Here is a 19,996-nt window from a genome sequence, read left to right as displayed (position 1 = left end):
GCAACTGTTCCTAAACTTTAGTTTGATGTTCAGTAATGACTGTTGTGTGTGTGGGACCTGGGCGACAGAGATGAACGTGCTGGTCCTCATCGTCAGCGCTGCCTCCCAGACACCAGGCATGATAAGCCAGGGCGAACAGGTCCTCCAGCCGGGACGGGTGAGCTATGGCCCGGTTCAGACGCTTCACCCACTCCTGGCACTGCTTGAACGTTGCAAAGTGGCATCTGTGGTGAACCCAGCGTGAAGATTAGAAAGATTAGTGAGGTCCAGCAACAAATTATCTCCTTTACAACTTCATGCACTTGTGTTTGGGAGAAAAAAAAAAAAAAAAAAAAAAACTTTCTTCAGATGTTCGGTGATTTTCCAGCCACAACAACAATGTGGCTGCTTAATGGTGAGGAACCAAAACACCGCTGGCACAGCTGCTGCCGAGTCTGAAGCCTCTCAGCAGCAGATAAGAATTTCAAAGGTCTCTGTCTTTTTCTCTTGAACTGTTTTTTTTAAGTTGAAGTTATTTTCAATCATTTTATAACTGTTAGAGTTATAATGGCTATTTTCACACCTTAGCTGTACATGTATTGATTAGCAGTTAGTTGTGGCAGTGTGTGATATAAATTGCCTCTTTAAGACCAGACATAACTGGACTATTGTATTATTCATTCAAATGAGATCCATAGCGCCGTGCTGCGTTCACTCTGATTAACGACAGCATGAATCTGTCTGCGGGGGTTGCTACGGTGTGTGAGGGCGAGCTGCTCTCCTTACCTGACTACCTTGGAGTCTTTGCAGATGATGTGCAGCTGGAACATATCTCTGCTCTCCACACTCTCTATCAGCCTGAGAGGCACCTGCAGGGGGAGACACAGAGCTTGTGTGATCAGCCTGATGGCCCACTGTCAAGAGCAGACAGCACATCTGCAAAGAGGTTACCACCCTCCGGCCTAGTACAGACTGAATCCAGGCTATACAGCACACATAGTACGAATTTAACCTCGCTGTGGAGGAGAATACGGCCTCTGCAGTATTTTAACTTGTGTGTCTAGACTTCTGTTGAGACGCCAAGCAACAGCTATAAACCTGGAGTTGTTCACAGGATTGTCTATTCTGCTTTCTAAGCTTTTAAGTGATACTGTGTGGACTGAGGTGTTAATGAAGCCACTGCCAAGATTCACAAAATCACCCATGCAATTTCACTCTTGGACAAACCCTTAAGCAACAAGGTGCAGATGTTGTCTGAATGGGAAAAGATTTCAAGTCATATCACAGAAAATAACACCTGTTTTTTTTTGTTTTTTTAAAGTCTCAAGGTCAGTCAACACACCACTACAATCGTTTAGCAGCTTTCACAGAAAATTATTATAATAAATCCAGTGTCACCACTCAGTTGAATGTAAATTACAATTTGGCCTCAGAACACTGTAATCGTGCAGAGTGGAGAAGAGCTGAATGATTAAGCTGTCTAGACTGTGGCAGAGGGCGGTGTTTTATCATATGGTACTCACAGATATCTCATTGTCCACACCTGGGTAGGTCTAAAACACAGTGACACCATGGAGCACACACAGAGAAAGAGAGAGAGAGAGAAGGAGGGAGGGAAGACAAAAGACAGGAGGAGGAAATGGAAAAGACTTTTAAACCAAAAAAATTCAGGAGACAAAAGGGAAATGATGAGTTAAAAAGGAAAGAAAAACATCAAAGAGGATGAAAGATAACTGAGTGGATCACGCAGTGCGCTACTTGCAGCACATGACCAAGCCAAATGGAAATCATGGAGAGAAAGACAAACATGGACGGGAGCAAAGGGCAAGAAAACAGCTTAGAAGTAGGGGGGTGAGTTGAGAAGGGGGTGGGGTGGGGGGTGTGGGTGAGAGGTTGTGGCCTGTTGGCATTCATACAGAGTTCATTCTGTGCTGCTGGGGTCAAGGCAGGACTCTGCCCAGTAGGAAACCAGTTCGATAGGGACTCGTAGCTGCTGACGTTTGAACGCATTAATCCGACTCCCCTGCGATAAAGTAAGTCAAGGTTAGAGAGGCGTCCCGAACGTCCCGCTGATCTGCCCTCTCCCCCTCCTCCTTTTCAAATCCCTGTCATCTTTTCCAACAGGGATTCAGCTTCTGGAATAAATGACAGGGATTTGGGATGAAGGAGGAATTTCACTGCCAGTGGATGCAAACAATTGGCCTGTTTGTGTTTGAGCAAGGCCTGACGTCAGCAGGAGCGAGCTGGTGGACATCAGTGCCAGCGGGGGCCGAGCCTTTGGAGCCTAGATGTCAGATCAAACCTCTCCTGCCTGAAGATCAGAGGGCCCGCGACGCCGGTGGTACAAACCTGGTACATACAACTTCACGCCAACTTCGCTGGGATATGACTAAAACCACTTTACGGGCAACTCGTGTAAAATACTCGCAGGTTTATTTGCCTTGTTAGCACAATTATATGTTCATAAAATGTATATGGGGGAAAAGGGAAAAAGCTCATGAGCGTCCAAATGAAAATTTACAACCTCTTCTCTCCTGCCATTGGCTTTCTGTAGCGGCGTGGCATGGCAGCAGTAGTGACACTCATGCCATCTGGACCAAATTGAAAATTTTGCGGTTCTTCTGTGTGTTCATGGTCTGTGACGTGCACTCACGTTGATGACAGAGTCCTTGAACTTGATGTGGAGCCTGTAGTTAGAAATGGCAATGATGGCTTCATCGGCACAGCCAAGATATTCCACCCCTTCCCCCTGAAGAACTGGGAATGGCACCTGTAGGGACACAAACAACAAAATGTTTTAGTCTGCGCTGCAAAAACATGACACCAGCACCTGTTTACAGTCGGGCTTCATTATGTCTGCTGTGCGGATAATCATAACATCCGCAGTCTATTTTTAAAGCTGTGCTCTGTGTTGTCCACGCTGGTTCTCATTATTAAAGATATAAATACAAAACTCCGCAATCATGCTCGTAGCTCCGTCTGGCTGTACCCGGCACAGAGGTACAGTCATAGGACATGAATGTCTGCACCACATTTGCACATTTCATGACAATCCATCCAAAAGCTGTTGAGGCTTTTCACTCGGATCCCAAACATCAACCTCATTGTGGTGTGAGGTCACAGGTCAGAGTAGACGTTGGCATATCACACTTGATACGGAAAAACTTTGACCTACTAGTCGGAGCATCAAAAAAAAAAAAAAAAAGGCTCCATAAATGTCTGAAAAAATGAAATATCAAATAGTTGTTGATATATATCAACATTTACCAGTGGTAGACATTGCTATCCCTTTAGCCACACTGCTAGCATCGCTAAAATCATCCTAACTAGTCAACAGTAAACTTTGACTTTACTTCTTTAATTAGATCATTTCTGATTTTGAATAACTTTGTTATTTAATAGTGCATTTTTTTCAGATGAGGATCAGTACAGCTGCTTTGCACTAAGACAAAATTTAACACTGATCCATTTTTGAACTTTTGTAGAACCACTCTGGTGTCGTTATTAAAACGTAAATATCACACTGGCAACAGCATTAAAATACGCAGTGCTAAACAAAACCAACTGGCCACTGGAAGCTAAACTCGCACTGACTGAGAAAAAGGGACATGAGAAACTCTGCATGTGTTACTGTCCAATTAGTTCATAGTACTTTTACAGAAGGACCTTTGTGAGTGCAGAGGGCTTGTTGGTGAGGCTGAGTGAGCAGGCAGACAAGAGGCAGGACTGGGAGGGAGGCTGTCTCCACACTGCTGACAGTACAGTGAGGGAACCCAAACTGTCCATTAACGTTCTTACTTGGACCCATTTTATTACAGACACAGCCAAGGCCGGGCTTTGGCTGCAACGAGACCCCTACATTAAGATAATTGGTTCCCAACAGAGGTTAAAAGAACACATTTTTCAATTCTTTCTGAGGCAGGGCATCAGCTTTAAAAGCTGACCGCGTGGAAGAGACGCACAGCTACATTTGCCAGCATCTAAGTGATTTCATATAAAAATGGAGACGTACAACCGATTTCACAGCGGCCGATTTCTCACTGACAACTCTGAGTTATTGTACTGATGACTTTTCTTTTTCAATCACCTTGCATAAAACACTTCTCCTGGCCAATGTGAAGCAGTAAAGCCTGTTGGGATATTATTACTCGGACATCACCGTCTCCCATCTGACAAAATGAAGATTGTGTTATGCTCATGCATTCTTCACTTGCGTGACCTCCTCACACTTCAGTTTTTCTTACTGTTCTTTCTTAGTGTTCTTCTGTGTGTGCTGCTGTTACTGCTGGCTGCTAAAACATAATCATAATCATTGGGGAACATGAATAACAACCCAGCTCTGGTTGTGTAGTTGCTGGTAGTGAGGACAACAGTGTTGCTTAGAGACAACATTACCTCATCCTGCATTAGCATGCAATGCTGAGTCACGCAGAGGAGCACCCACTGGTGCATGTTAAAAGAGGACATGCAGCCAGGCAGATGGGGGATTATGGTGAGATGTCAGCAAATCAGGCTCACTTGAAACAACATTAGCCCACATGGTTAAAAGCACAGCCTTTATTAAATCAGGGCCAACGAGCTGGATGTGACTGACGGATAAATACAGGTCAACATCTAAGAAGAGATAAAACATAAAGAATCTAAAATAAAGCAAAACTATTCTTGTCTTTTTAAAAGGAATATTAATGATTGGCAAAAGGTCAAAAGCTGTCAGCGCATCCGAGTGTCGATGACTCTTGGTCCAGAGAGCTTATGTTAAAAAAAAAAAAGAAAAAAAACCCTGATATGTACCGCTGCACCTGCTGTTGCTCATCTCTAACTGAAAATGTGTGCGTGAGCCCGGACAGGAGGCATGATGAGGGGAAAGAGTACAGCTTAAGCTGGGAAATGGAGCACATAGTATCTGCACTCAGACACCATCAGAGCCAAATATAGGCAGCAGTCCCCTTGGCACCCCGCACTACGACTTCTAAAAAGTGGAATATTTAAAATGCGACGGCTGTAACTCAACTTTAAAGTGACTGGTACAAAAACAGAGAACTGACGCTGTTGATAGTTTTTCTACTATAAAACTAAATCTACAGCTTTTTCTGTAACTGAGAAAAAAGGGAAAAGCTTAATCAAAAGCATTTTTGCATTTGTCATGAGACAGGGAATGTAGCCAGTTCGCAATGAGCACTACTGCCTGAACAGCAGCAGAAATGACAACGTGCAACGACTGAGTCTGTGCGCTGCTCTGCTGTGGAACAGACCAACATGTCCTGCTAAGAGTGCCATAGCTAACGTGCTGCACAGACCGGGAGCTGCATTAAACAAGCTGTGCTCCAAAAGTGGGTGCATGAGTCACCGGCAGCGAATGCAGCAGAAGATACTGTGTCACGTTTCCTCTATGAGGCCTTCAGCGGCAGAATTATAAAAAAAGGAGGGAGGGAGGGGAAGAGAGAGAGAGGGAGTGCTGAAAGACCCATGAATAACACTCTCTGACTTGTGAGTCGTGACTTCCGCTTCAAGCAGCCTGTCTGTGAGGACATGCACATGTGCAAATGCACACACTCAGAACTCAAAGCATGCACCGCAGCTCTCACGCACACAAGAGGAAAAGCAGCAGGGTATTGAATATGGTGGGGAATGCCTGTAATTTGCCCACAGGAACACTGTTAAGAGACATCAGCTGTCAGTGAAACTATGGGAGTGCACAAAGAAAAACACAAAAGCAGAGACACAATGAATGACTGCATGTGTGTGTGTGTGTGTGTGTGTGTGTGTGTGTGTGTGTCAATGCAGGGGGAGGGGAAGTAAAAGACTGCAGAAACAGAAAATGTTGCAAGGTGACTAAAATGAGAATAATTACAAAGTGTAATTATAAGTGCCCTCCGGTTCCTCAGCTTAAGATTCAGCCTCAAAACTTTCCTCTCCATTCTTCTCACACTGATTCTCAGGAATTAAAGGAACACAGAGTCTTTTTGAAAACACACGATGATAATAACAATTATAACAATATTAATAATGAACACTTTTGAACAGGTTGATAGCCCCTGCAGTTCACTGCAGCCTGAGTGGAAAATGTGCTCCACTTGAAAACCACAAAAAAAGAGAAACAACAGATAGTGACCCCAGGCTGAGCAATTCCCTCCTCCCTCCACTTTTCCTTTGTCTAGTTCTCCAGACACATGATGCTCAGCTCCATTAACCATCAGACAGCCACAGAGCACAGACCCAACACCATGGAGGGCACAGCGCAAGTTGCCCATCACAATTTTGCTACTGGCATCTTCACTGTGGAAGAGACTTACAAATCCTTCTCACTTCAATGACTTAAATGCTTTTTATCTTCCCCGTCCTTCATCTGCTGCAGTGACTTCTGCTTGGAACAACGTGGGATAATCTATTCCTCTATAGTTCTCAAACCTCCAAAGTCATTTTTTTGTTGTTGTACTTAACCAAGTAGGTCTTGAAGGCACTGATAAATTGTGCAATTTTAGAGGTCGATAACATGTAAATAATGACAATAAAATAGGGGTTTAAACCCGATGCAGAGCCAGTAATAGTGTTGCATGGGTGGTAGCGTCTACGGTCAGCCTGTGCAGTTTGGTGTTTGAATGACATGTGGATTTATGTACACATATCATATCACATATCACATATTACATTTTACTTATGTAATAGTGCAGATGTAATTTACACATAATCTGATCTTTGTGTTTTTTATTTCCTTGGTTTAAACAGCAAAGAAATGTCACACTCTGGTCAACCAGAGAACACTGTAAACACAGTCTAAATATCTGAGGCTGTTCATTCATGTGGCTTTTTTTTCCTGTCAGTGTGAGAGCCACCCATGTAAAAACCCTTTGCTCCTCCAGAAACATGTGAATCACACCGTCTTCAGTCCTTTCATACCGTACATACACACAAGCTTTTTAAACATTTTCAACCTCCTGCTTTCAAAACTTTTCCTCTGCTCTTGTTAAGGCGTTGCATCTGAATGTAGGAGACTAATTCTGAATCTATGTGTTTCTTTTAGAAGTATGAAGGTCTTATCTGTACCGAGCGTGGGCAGTGGCTGCATTCAAATGCAAATATTTTGTTATCCACCAGTTTAGCTAATTAACTTTTTCCCCATGTTGAACACCGATAAGGTAAAACATGGCTGAGCAATGACAAAAATGTTCTCCTTTACTCCAGTGTCATCATCTCCTTCAGCGTCTGGCCTCAGGCCTGCAGAGTTGTGACTGTTGCAGTAATATCTTGGCGGTCACGAGACGCCACTCCCCATACCACCAAGCTACGTCAGGGTGTTTCAGAGGAACCAGGGCTTCAACATGAGGTCATATCTGAAAGTTGTCTGCCTCTCAGACATGGAGCTTGGTGTCAGAACAGATGGAGGTGCGGTATAGAGCTGTAGTTTTCAAGGGTTGATGAAGACCGTTCATCTCACCTGAAGGCTTTCATCCTCCTTCACCAGCTCCTTCTGGGGGAACAGGTCCTTGGCCTTGATGTACTCCAGACTGGGAGGCCCCTCTTCACCCTGTCACACACAGACACAACACAGAGGTCGTCAGATAAATACTTCTGTCATATTGAGCTAATACAGTGCAATGATGGCAGTGTCAGACCACAAGGAAGTACACTGACAAGGCCAAAAAAAAGTTCAGTAAAATCAGACACGGGAGTTCATGTTCTGTGTTTTCGTACTGAGCGTTCATCAGTGTGGTAAGATACATGCCAGGTGGAATTTCACAATCCCCACCAGCCGACTCACAGACATCACGTAGCAGATTAAATATTGACTACTAGAGATCCAAAATTCCTTTTTAATAGGGGGCACACGACCTTGTGTTAGGTCAATGAGGCAATCTATTTGAAATGTTTACCAATTGATCCTAACCAGCCTATTCCCCGATTGATTAATAATAATAATGATGTAGGAAGAATCCGACTTTGACGTATTTATATTGTTTGCTTTGGCACTGTGCCGGTAGTTATTGCATATGCAAATGATAGACAGAAGTGGGCAGCAGACACCAAAACCCTGCAGACTTTGTGACTGGGTGTTACATTCTTGAGCAAATAAAGATACTGGGACTTAATAAAGTATTTGACAGACGTGACCAGTTATTCATGAGGCACTGTCATCAATGTCTAGAGAGATTTTTAATATCCAATAACCAAATACAAACTTAATTTAATGTGGCATTTCTTATGGCTGCTGATTAATGAATGCAAATGGAGCCTTATCAAGTGCACACCTGTTATAACGGAGGGTTGGCTAAAATTAGACCGCAACACCTCGAGAAGCAGCAGAGAGAAGAATGAGAGAGGAACAAAGAGGGCAGTCAACCCTGTCCTTGCAGCTTCTGTGCCTCTGTCCTCTGAGCAAACACTTACATCAGGTCATACTTCAATCACTGGAGAGAGAGAGGGGTAAAAACTAATCAAACGATCAAAGTGGAGGACATGCCCACGCCCTTTAAAATCCACAGCATTTACATGTATATCGTTATCCAGATTTTGAGTGTTATAAATTGAACACTGTATATATATGATATGTGACTAACATTGTCTAGATTTCTGATCGTCTGCTGTGACATGTGCAGGCATGTCCTTCACCCCACATCCACCCCGTCTCTGTCATTTCTGCTGCAACTGAGTCACCTCAGCGGTTGGGGACAAACCCAGTTTGGTTTCTGGCGGCCTGATCGCGGCTACCTTTACTGCTCTGCTTGATTTGGCGTCTCCATCCGAGTATGACCGTATGTCGACGCTGTTTCTTAATGAAAACAGATATGGAGCCCCCGAAGGGGCAACAGAAGGAGGCAGAATGCATTCATCTGTGGTTTATTTCGGTGGACCACATCCACACACTCGGGCTGGTCTCTTCCTGTGCTCCAGGACAAAGGACACAGCAAAATGTCACATATTTTAGTGGGAAACTCCCTGATGTCTAACCAAGCAGACCTCCCGCCATGTTTACATTCATTACATCTGTCAACCAAAGGTCCAAGCTGGTGATTAAACCACAGAATAAGCATACCACCCATTGGGTTGACTGGTAACAGATGGAGACAGTGTCCCTACAGTGACAACCCGTCTCCTACAAGCAACTGGCATGTCACTATCCAACAAAAGCATGGGGATCATAAGAATATGACAGCCAAAGCATCATTTATCAGCTTCAGTGACTTTGAAGTTTTGACAGAGGCTCGATCTACAGTGCACATCTATAGGCTCAGCAATAGAGAAAAAGCTTACTGCTGACATGACATATGCACCTTTGAATGTGAAGGAAGAGTACTGTTAGCTATTCAAAAAGCAGCATCAACAACTACTAATTACAATTTGTTGGAAATTTACCAATTTCAAACAATAAAATGTTGAAAAATGTATGAGTTCAAACTATTTTGATAAAATAAATAAAAGTAAAATCAACATCTTTGCGTATTTTGGAAGGTTGGTCGGACAAAACGAGGAGTAGGAAGATGCCGCCGCAAAATATATAAAGGACATTTTACAGGCAAAACAATCAATAGTGAAAATAATAGCAGCTTAATAGATAATGAAAATAATCATTAGCTATAGCCCTAAATCGAAGTATAGCGGGGACACAGTACAGGTCCAGATCTCAGTGTCAGTTGGTTGGAGAACTGTTCGCTGCTGCCTTTGTATTGATGGATTATTATAGGTATGGCAAGTGTGTTTGTGTGGGAGAGATTAACACAATAAATCACCACAGGCTACCTGCTACTGCTACACCATAAACTGTTCCACCGCTGAGTGTTCAACTGTTTCTCACTGTAAAATATTGCATTTAAAAGTCAAACAGTGGTGCAAGAAAATCATCATTAACATGCCTCAACTTCAGACTAGCCAACTTGTCTGAACTCCTCCAACTCCCTCTGCAATGCAACGCCACTAATCTTTTGACCTCTAACCTGAGTCTGCCTTCGGCATCAGACTGACGAGGCAGCTGCGTGTCATCAATTTTACTTATTTTCACCTGAGAATGGGCGGACAGTGACAGTGGCCATCAGTCAGAGGTACCCTGCAAGGGCTGGGTGATTACAGGTTGATCTAACACACTGTTGCCGGGCAGTCTGAAGCGCCAGCCTGCCATCCAGGCACAGACCCGCTGGCTTTCTCTGAGGGAATAAAGTTTACCGTGGCGTGTCAGACAGCCGCTGTAAATTACTTGAGAAACTATGGTCATAGAGTCTCCCACTCAGAAACTCACTGCCAGTCACTAGAGAGGAACATAAACTCAATACGTACAAACACACACGTCTCCATGACTTCAGAAGACATTACACTGACTTTCACTAATTAATTAATTTCCTGCTACTTGCCTAACACTCAGCTTTAGCTTAACCTAAACTTACACTAAGCTTAACACTTGAATTTAATGGGGCCTTGCCTTTTTCCCCATAAGGAAGACAATCCCCATGTGTAAACAGATTTAGGTCCCCACAACATGACTAATACCAGAACGACACACACACACGTCAATAATCCATCCACTCCCTTGTTCCAATACATCTTCTGCTGCACTACCTGGTAGATCCTTGGCACCATTTACTCAGTTCTCTCATGGAGCAGTCCTGACGTTGCACTCCTGGGACGCCTGCTAGAACACAGTGTACTTTCAAGGCAAAAAAAAAACAGCTGACTAAAAGTTGTGTAGATGTCGTACTGCCCCGTGAATCCAAGACACAGTCTATAAACACAGGCTGGCGTATACGGATGCGTTGTTGGTGATAAACATGAAACATCAGAAAGAAGAGACTCCCGGTTGTTCACCTGACAAGTTTTTGTGGCAGCTTCAACAGACAAAAGGACAGAAAATGTCAAGTAAAGTAAAACATGGGCTGAGCTGCATTACAGCACAGACATCGGTGTAGCAGCGTTAGGAGGAAGATTTTCATAAGTCCCTCCTAACGGCAGATAACACTTAAACAAGACAGGGCTTAAAACTCTGTCATTACGTTGGCAAACAAACGCAGGCAGGGAGGCACTTCTGTCTTCTGATTTCTGGTCCATTGCATGGTGTCCAGACAATCAGCTTACAGAAGATTAAAGGAAAAGGGAAATGCTCTCACTTCCTACCGACTCACAAAGATGGAGCACAGCTTGTCCTGTGCCCAACACGTTTTTGCTTTGTCACTGCTGTGAGCCTGCACACCCTCCCCCACCTTTGTCCAACGAGCAATCAAAAAGCTGGAGCTGACAGGCATGCGCACACACACACACACACACACACACACACACACACACACACACACACAAACACACACACACAAACACACACACACGCCTCCGCACATCTATCAAATATAAATGTCAGGGTTGATAGCACATGCAATGTCTTGATAACGTGTATTGCCATATCAGCTATCACAGCTCCAGTGTAGCTGATTAAAACGTGTGTATGTGGTGTAAAAACATGCAGGGCTCATTTTTACTACACTGAAATAAAGTTGTAATTGTCTGGTGAAAACACGTTTGAGTGACTGTTTCCAGGGAAAACTATCTCCAGGGATTTCTGCACGTGTGTGAATGGAGAAATGAACAAAACTGGCAGCATGAAGGTGGAATAGGTAGAGAAAAAGACAGTGGCACAGTCTTCATGAATAAGTGTCTGGTTGCCATGGATACAACAACCTCTTTTTAGAGCCCGAGTCGCTTTCTCTCTGAAGCTTTGGGAAACAATTTGCTGTCCTTACTCACCAGATTATTTACTTAATCTGACCGAGGTTTTGTCCTAGAGATGTGCAGATTAGAGAATCGCTACATGATGCAAAGGTGACCTCCTCAATATGTGGGCTACATGCACTTATTTACTGTTTTCGACATATTAAATGAGGCAAGCACAGGTAAGGACATTGTTTAAATTGCAGAGAATGACCCAAATGCGCTGCCACAGAGGAGGGAAAGGACAAGGGCGGATGGAAACACAGGAAGCAAGGACAGGGGGGAATGAAAGTCACCAAATACGAGCTGAAAACAACCAAAACAAAAAATATTCTCTGCTGAGAGTCCGGTTAGGACTAGGCATCAGTCAAGATCAAGGATGGCAGAGTATGACGAATCTCTTTTAATGCATTTCTTTCTCCCTGCCCTCACTCCGACTTAATATTTCATAGACCACCATGTTCTAAATGATCAGTCCCATTTTAGGCTCATAAGAGAGCTGTGCTCCGACAGCTGAGGGAACGAGGCAGAGCCAGGGTTTTCTATAATAAGCAGAAGTTATCTGAAACATATAAAGTTGGAGAGTCAGAGTCGGAACAGGTCTTTCTATGTAGAGATATTTAAAGTGCTCGTTCCTGGGCGATGTAACGAACAGGTGACAATATAGATCTTCTCCAAACATTAGGATGGAAGGAAAATAGACAGCAAAGAGAGCTTCGTGTGGGAACAGACAAAGTGGGCTTGTTTGGGCTGTTGATTCTGAGAAAACAGCAGAAAGTGTCAGCTAAGCATCACTTAACCCTTTGAATACTCTTCTTCTGAGTAAAAAATCCAACCTGATCTGCCTCATTTCGCTGCCTCCAGTCCGCTGTCAGGACGCTGTGGTCATGACAGCTTCCTTAGCATCACAACACACTGAGTGTCACCTGCTGTGTACATGTTTTACGGCTGTCACCGCCTTGGTGTCGTGCAGGGTGGTGAGGCCCAACACCAGACTCTTCACAGGTACCAACGAGGGTGCAACGAGGTAAACGACCTGAAGCAAATCCCCAAAAAGCTTTTGGCTGTACTTACACTTTTGATTCGTTTAGCTGGTGGGTATAATAGAATCTGAGTCATAGAAAAAATCTTAACCAATTCAATTAGTGCTTTTTATGGCTCCATTTAGCTCAGACAACATATCACAGAGGCAGATAAACATGATATATTGGAACAGTAACACAAGATGTTTTTTCCGCAGCTGAATCACAACAATAGCGCCGGTGATGAAAACTTGGCACAGTCCTGCAGCTGCCTCTTCCACATGAGGAGACTGACAGAGCTGTGATCCACTGAAGTAAGAGAGGAACCTGGACACTAAATTATACAGACACTGACGCAGAAGAAGAACTGCTGACTCAGCTCCACTACAGACATATTAAAGAGAGATCATAAATTGTGTAGCGCCTGGTCACAACGTCAATGTCTGCTCACAGAGAAAAGAAAAAAGCAGCTGCAGCACTCTTCCTGATCCACCAGATAACTTCACAATGCTTTCTCTGGAAGAGCTAGTGATGGAAGTTAGATTAAAGCTTTCTCAATAATAGATGTTGAAAATGTTAACATCATTCAATATCGTCTATACATAGTAGGTTTAACTCAGTGCCTGTTGCACAAGACATTAACTCTTTAAGGTTTAGCTTATGATGATTTCTATTTAGCAGCCCTGCTGCTATTGTCTGATCATTGTTAGTCATGTTAGCAACATGGCTCTGTGGACGGCAATGCCTGTGTGTTGGTCTGTCCATCTCTTTGGTTCAAACTGAAACATCTCAGCAACAACTTACAGCCATGAAACACTGTGTCAATCATCCTGAATCATATTTACTTTGATGATTAGCTGATATTTCATCTATTGACACCATGAACTTAATATTTAAATGTGTCCATTACTTTTGGTTTATAAATAAATCCTTTTCCCTCAGTTGTACCTTGTGTTTAGTGCTAATTAGCAAATGTTAACATGCTAACACAATAAGCTAAGAGAGTGAACATGGTAAACACTATACCTGCTAAACATCAGCATGTTAGCATTGTCACAGTGAGCTTGGACATTAGCATTTGGCACATTTAGCAGCATAGCCACTAGCAGAGCTGTACACTCATCATCTTGTTATGAAATACATTTCATTACTTATCTCTATTTTATCTATTATTACCCAGTGTCAAACATTTTGTAAGCAGTGAGTATTTATTTCAACCTAATGACATATGATTTAGATGGATGTTTTGTACCACTGACACAGTTATCAGATACTAATTTTGTCAGTGACAGAATTACTGCAAATCAAATATATGAAAGAGGCTGTGGTGTTTTTACCAAGTTTGGAAAGGATATATTATATTTGTTGGACCAATGATATGGGATGGCAGACAGGTGAATGTGAGAGAATTTACTGTTTGGTTGAAAGTTAGCGATTAATGGGCCCAGACAGAGGACTGTGAACATCACTGAAAGCTCGGAAGTTAACTTGTGAACCATCAGATAATTTATGCCCCGAGGTGTGAGGCTGAGACCATCCTGTCTTATTCCTAGTCCGTCAACCTTTTCATCATTCTGTGTCCAGACCAAACTGGGAAGAACTCCTCCTCCTCTACATCAGTCATCCTTTCATACCCCCGACAGTATACACCCCAATACCATGACTACTGCACAATGCAGGTTCTCCACTGCAGTGAACACACTACACTGCTCTCAGGCGGTGAGTGCACAATGTGCTCACTCTCAGCAGCACACGGTTTACACACCTTACTCCTGACCCCCCCTTCTCTCCTCCCTGCCAATCAACGCACTGGCAGCTCAGAGCCCTCCATCCCACAGAGTTAAGTAATGACAGCAATAAAAGCTTTTCATCACCACACGCATGAGAAGGCACTGAGGTAATTCAATTATTTGTATGTGGAATCAGTGCCGGTTACTTAATAACTGCAGCGCTCACGTGTGGTGACCAACCCCCCATCCCCCACTGATTGTCAGGCAGACACACACACACACACACACACACACACACACACACACACACACACACACACACACACACACACACACACACACACACACACACACACACACACACACACACACACACACACACATACCCACACACACAAGGCGAGGTCGGGAGGGGAGGGCTTTGATACACACCCATCACAAACAAAAATGAAGGCCAAAATAAAAGCCTGTTGACTTACAAAGCAGTTGAGCATGGAGCAGGACACCCTTCCTGCGAGGCTCATGTCGAGGAGAGGCAGGGCTGTGCCAGGATGACACGCAGCCTATGGAGCAGCAGCACGACCAGAGCACGAGGAGCCGGCATAACCATTCTTCTCCCAGCCGGAGCCTCTCCACCCCTCATCCACTCCGAACCCCTCTGCCTGCCACCCCTCTCCCCCTCCACCTTCTGCACGTTCCCCCCCTTCTCAAGAGGTGCTACAGGACAACACGCCAGTAGTCCAAGCTCTCATTCGGGAACCCACCCCAACCCCAACCCCCCCACCCCCCACCCCCAACCGCTCCCAGCGAGAGGAGAGAGAGAGAGAGAGAGAGAGAGAGAGCACGCTGGCGTCTGAAGACAGCCCCTGTTGCACTGCTGACAGAAGGATAGTCCAAGAGCAGCGGTCCACCCGATCAGCTGAGTTATGAGTGAGGGGAAAGCGGTGAAAGTGATGAAATGACTGCAGATGTGCCTTCTCAACTGTAGCGAGCGGATGGGGGGGAAACTGCGAGAAGAGAAAGCAGGAGAGAAAGGAAGATAGAGGGAACTGCCTGATGCTAAGCTCCTCCCTCTGCATGCGCATCTACCTCCCTCTCTCACATTCACATGCTCGCACACATTTCTCCCCCCGTCTCCCTCTCATCCCTTCCTCCACCCTTGTTCACCCTTCACCGACATCTCCTCATAAATATGCCTCTCCCTCAGCAATGAGGTGGTAAAGCCTGGAGTGTACCGCCAGCAACCAGAAGATGCTCCGACCGCCATGCAGCGCACCACCTGACATCAACTGCAGCACACCGTAGAGACTGCCCAAGCACACACCGTCAGCTCGTGTCTGTGTGCACAGGCTATGCTGAACACAAAAAACACAACCTCACGCACACACAGACGGAGAGCAGAGACACACTCCATCCAGCGGTTGGACAGTATCCCGTCACAAAACCGTTGCTTTGGCAGCAACTGATCTAGTGCAGGAGGAAAATACGTGGCAGAGGACAGAGGAGGGAGGGTGTTGAGGAGAGTGAGTCTATGCGGAGATCTCTGGTGACACAGCATTCTACAGACACAAAACTCTTCCTCTCCCCCCGTCTCTAAGTGTCTTCTTGGCACTGTCCTACACAAGTGCAGTACATCTTTGCACCTAGCACGGGCTGGTCGCAGCACCTTCCTGTGCCTGATATTCAGGGAAGGTCACGGGATGTATGTGGTGTGTACAGTTTCCCATATGCTCCACACGGCCCTTCCCCCTCTCTTGCCCCAATCTCCTCCATGGTAGAGTCGTGACAGCTACTCGCCTTCAACAGTATGACCCCACATTACATAACGCGTATAACGGCGTAGCATAGGCCTGATACAGAACGCCGCACTATTACAATGGGATTAATTTTACAGGGGTTGGTCCCATAAAGTAATTTCAACATGGTCACATTTTAACGAGATGCATTTTCATGGTGTGGTGTGGGAGGGTTCGTAAGTGTAATCCAGGTAAACAAACCACCCAATTCTTCCCTTCTAAATTTCCATTTTACAACTCTCTCTCAAACAGACACACTTCAACGGCTTTGTATAAACCTGCGGTTACTCATACTTCTTCATGACTGCCAGGGAGTGTACAATGTAATCTCTGTCTGTAGAGGTGAACTGATATTTAGGTATTTGCACACATCTACCTATAGTTCATACTGTACTGTGCCTTCCTCTGTAATGCACAAAATGTCCAGAATAATGTGTAAAATAACAAATGACTACAACTAATGTTATCTCTATTGTAGCGCCTTCTTTATATCTATACAGAGGGCCATTTCTCCGGAAGCTAAGATAAAACCACCTTCTTTTATAGTACGTGCAGACCAACAAAGATTAAATGAATGAATGGATTTACAGACAAGTCATGTTTTCTACCGATAGTTAATAAATACAGAACAACTACCGGACACAGTAAAGTAAGAATACGTTTTCCAAATCACATATCACAAGGATCTAGATCACAGCGAGACATTTCAGCATGTCATTCAACCTCACTGCTTCAGCACATTGTCCCTGCGTATCCAGCCGCACAATATCTGCTCTACTCTTTTTATCGTAAATGAAAAGAAAAAACTACTTGTGACTACATATGTTTTTAATGATAGTAATCTGGCAGTTTAGTTCTCAAGTTAGATGTACAACTGTCCAGTGTTAAAATCAGATGATTTTATAGCATCCATGTATGTACAAACATCTAAGTAAATTGTCTTTTGAACACAAAAACGATGCCCATTTCAGATTCTCTTGTGTCACACACTCTGAATATGTCTGTATATTAGAGCTGAGATCCTTATGCTGCAGGAGGCATGATGCATTACACTCGTGCTGTGTGACTTTGATCTCATCAGATAAATGGACTGCCACTATAAAATGCACTTCCACAAATCAGGCAGAAGCGTACTGAGAATCATTTATATCACATGATAAACCCGTGACTCGTTTCATTTATTTTCCTCCAGCACAATGAAGAAGTGAAATAAAGCATTATGAATTATATCGAAGCTCAGTTTGTCAGTGCAGAAATGCTTTAGTGAGCCATCATGGTGAGATGGTAGAAGCTACACCAGCTTGTGTTGTGTTGTTGAGCACCTCTGTCTGAAGCGTTCATTTATTTAAGAAAATCTCCGGCAGACTTTGAACCCTTTATTCAGACTTTCAGTATAACCTCAGCAGGTAGACCATTCAAAATGATTTTATTTTTAGATTGAACATAAATTTGTGTGAATTACACATATACATATATCTGCTTTGACATTTTACTTCGGTGTAAACCTGTATATGCAATTTGGAGATTTCAAACAATAAACTTTGAATTAAGTGCACGGCTCAGGCTGTCAAATCATTTTCCAAACACTGGGCTTTAAATTCCCCCTTTCTGTCTGAACAGCCCCGCCCGGAACCAACCACAAAAGTGAGCACCAGATTTGGCCTCCTGTGTCTCACATTTTATTTTAGGAAAGGAGGGCAGCCAGTCACCAATGCAGAGTGTCAGCCTGCAAGTTAACACACAACTATAGAAGGAGGATATAAATAAGACATGAGCCATTAGAAAGGATGCGTATACAGAGCTAAACTCTATCCAAACTCTACAAAGTATTTGCATATGGATGTTTCAAGCGTCTGTAAATGCATAGAGTTATGTTTGTGTGTATTCTGTGTGTAATTTGAACTCATACAAGTCATAACCTGCAGTCTACAACATGTGATTTCCAAATCAATTACAGTTATTTTGTGGGTAAAATGTGTTGTAGATGTAAAATGTGTTTTGTTAGTTAGCTGCGGCAACTCTGACCTATTAGCCTGAAGCAGGATTTAGCTTAACGTAATGCATTAAAAGCATTAAAATGCAGGCTGTCCAATATATTGCTTCCAAATGCTCAGCCATGCAACTTTTGTCCTTTTACTTGTTTTTGATTGGCTGCCAGGCATCCATTAAAAGTTGTATATCAGAACATCTCAAACTGCTCTGGTCAACAGGCTCTGATTAAAAAGAGCCACAAAGTACACTGAACAAAACAACAGCGTTACCATTATCTGGATCAAATGAAAAAGGAGGAAGAGGGAACCAGACACCGACAGCCAGGCCTCGGGAACCAGAGCGAGGTCAAACAGTGTTGGAAGCAAAAGTCCCTTCAAAGAGAGTGACATTCAAATCATTAACAACAACCTGGAATGAACCCTCTGGCTTTAGCTACACCCTCACCCACACCCTCGCTTCTGGTGTGTGGTCAGTGCATTTAAACAACAACAACAACAACACAACAACAACAACAAACCTGCACACACATCCAGGTGACTTAATCCTTATGTAAGAAGGTGACATCATATGGGGCAGTAACACAGAAAAAAAAAAAAAACACCCATCTTTGCAAAGCACACTAACTTCTCTCTTTCTAGTTTGGCACAACCCCTACAAGGTAGCATTACAGTGCATTGTGGGTACTGAGGGCAGGGTAAAATAACCCCATTGTCCTCGTTTCCATGATCGCATTATCCTGCTAACAATATGGCAGCATGAGTGGACAACAGCATGAACTCAATACTTCCCGTTTTGTTTCAGCGCAAAAGCTGGAGGCTGGGAAGCAATTAAACACTGCTTCAGAAGACGGGATTAAAAGAATCATATTACCTGTGGAACAAACTGCTGGAACAAATGTCGCACAATCCTACCTGAGAAAATTAACCCGTAGATCAACAGCAGCTGAGGGCAGGTAATATCATTAGCTGTGGCCACAGAGCAACAGACCTGACAAAATGACAGCTGCGAAATCATGTTGCACAAATGCTACAACAACTCAATTTCAAATATGAGTTTTGCTGATCTCCAGTGATTCCAGTGTTCAGTGCACCTTATGTCACAGTTTGAGTTTGGTTACAAGTGCAACAGAGCAAACTTCTGACCACACCCAGCTGCACCCAAAGAGAGGGGTCAGTGAAAAGATGCTTTTCACAAACACATAAAAACTGAACTTCAACACAGGACTAGCTCACTTCTCATTTTATGTGCCTCAGTGAGTTCATTATTTGTTCTTCAGCTCTGTCATCAATTAAGCCCAGAGCTAAACCGTGTGTCCCACAAAAAGGCTGAGAGCTGGGCATGTGGCCACGGTGGCATTCTGTAGACCCAGCTGACCAGAACCTCGGGACACACATGCTCCTGTTACACTTCCTATCTCTGTCCCATAAAAGCTGGGCCCATTAGTTTCAGGAGGAATTTCTCACTGCTTCCTGTCTCTCATGGCTGAGGTACATTAACTGTGTGTTCACAGAGGAAGAGCAAACAGACAAAAGATATTTTGGATATCCTATTCTAAAATTGCAGAAGATTATGCATTTAACACCTCATTTGAAAAGCCTTGCACATCTATAAAGTGCAGCCTGCATGGCTCATGTTAAATGTCAGTAGAGTTGTGAACTACAAATAGTCTTGCATCTTGCACATTATATTTGCTAAGCTTCAGTTTAATTATAACCCTCAGGCTCACAACTGCAGCATGATGAGACAAACCACATGAAATCTGAGTCAGCACTCAGATTCTAACAGAGGTGCATGT

At 43.8% G+C, this 19,996-nt stretch overlaps 1 protein-coding gene across 4 annotated transcripts in view; it reads right to left on the bottom strand.

Moving 5' to 3' along the window:
* mtmr4 (myotubularin related protein 4) overlaps positions 1–19,996 on the bottom strand; it is a 40,934-nt gene that overhangs the window by 12,379 nt on the left and 8,559 nt on the right. For 2 of the 4 annotated variants that reach the window (XM_056397106.1, XM_056397107.1), the window contains exons 3-7: positions 7,415–7,504; positions 2,633–2,749; positions 1,503–1,532; positions 766–848; positions 58–224 (exon numbers count right to left, since the gene is read on the bottom strand). In XM_056397106.1, coding sequence (XP_056253081.1) covers positions 58–224; positions 766–848; positions 1,503–1,532; positions 2,633–2,749; positions 7,415–7,504 — 487 coding nt within the window. Of the gene's footprint in view, positions 1–57; positions 225–765; positions 849–1,502; positions 1,533–2,632; positions 2,750–7,414; positions 7,505–14,892; positions 15,124–19,996 lie in introns of those variants that run through there. The other 2 variants (XM_056397104.1, XM_056397105.1) reach the window with 2 other exon arrangements.

This window comes from Seriola aureovittata, chromosome 15 (assembly GCF_021018895.1).
Source record: "Seriola aureovittata isolate HTS-2021-v1 ecotype China chromosome 15, ASM2101889v1, whole genome shotgun sequence".
NCBI lineage: Eukaryota > Metazoa > Chordata > Actinopteri > Carangiformes > Carangidae > Seriola > Seriola aureovittata.
This window is presented reverse-complemented; position numbering and strand designations above follow the sequence as displayed.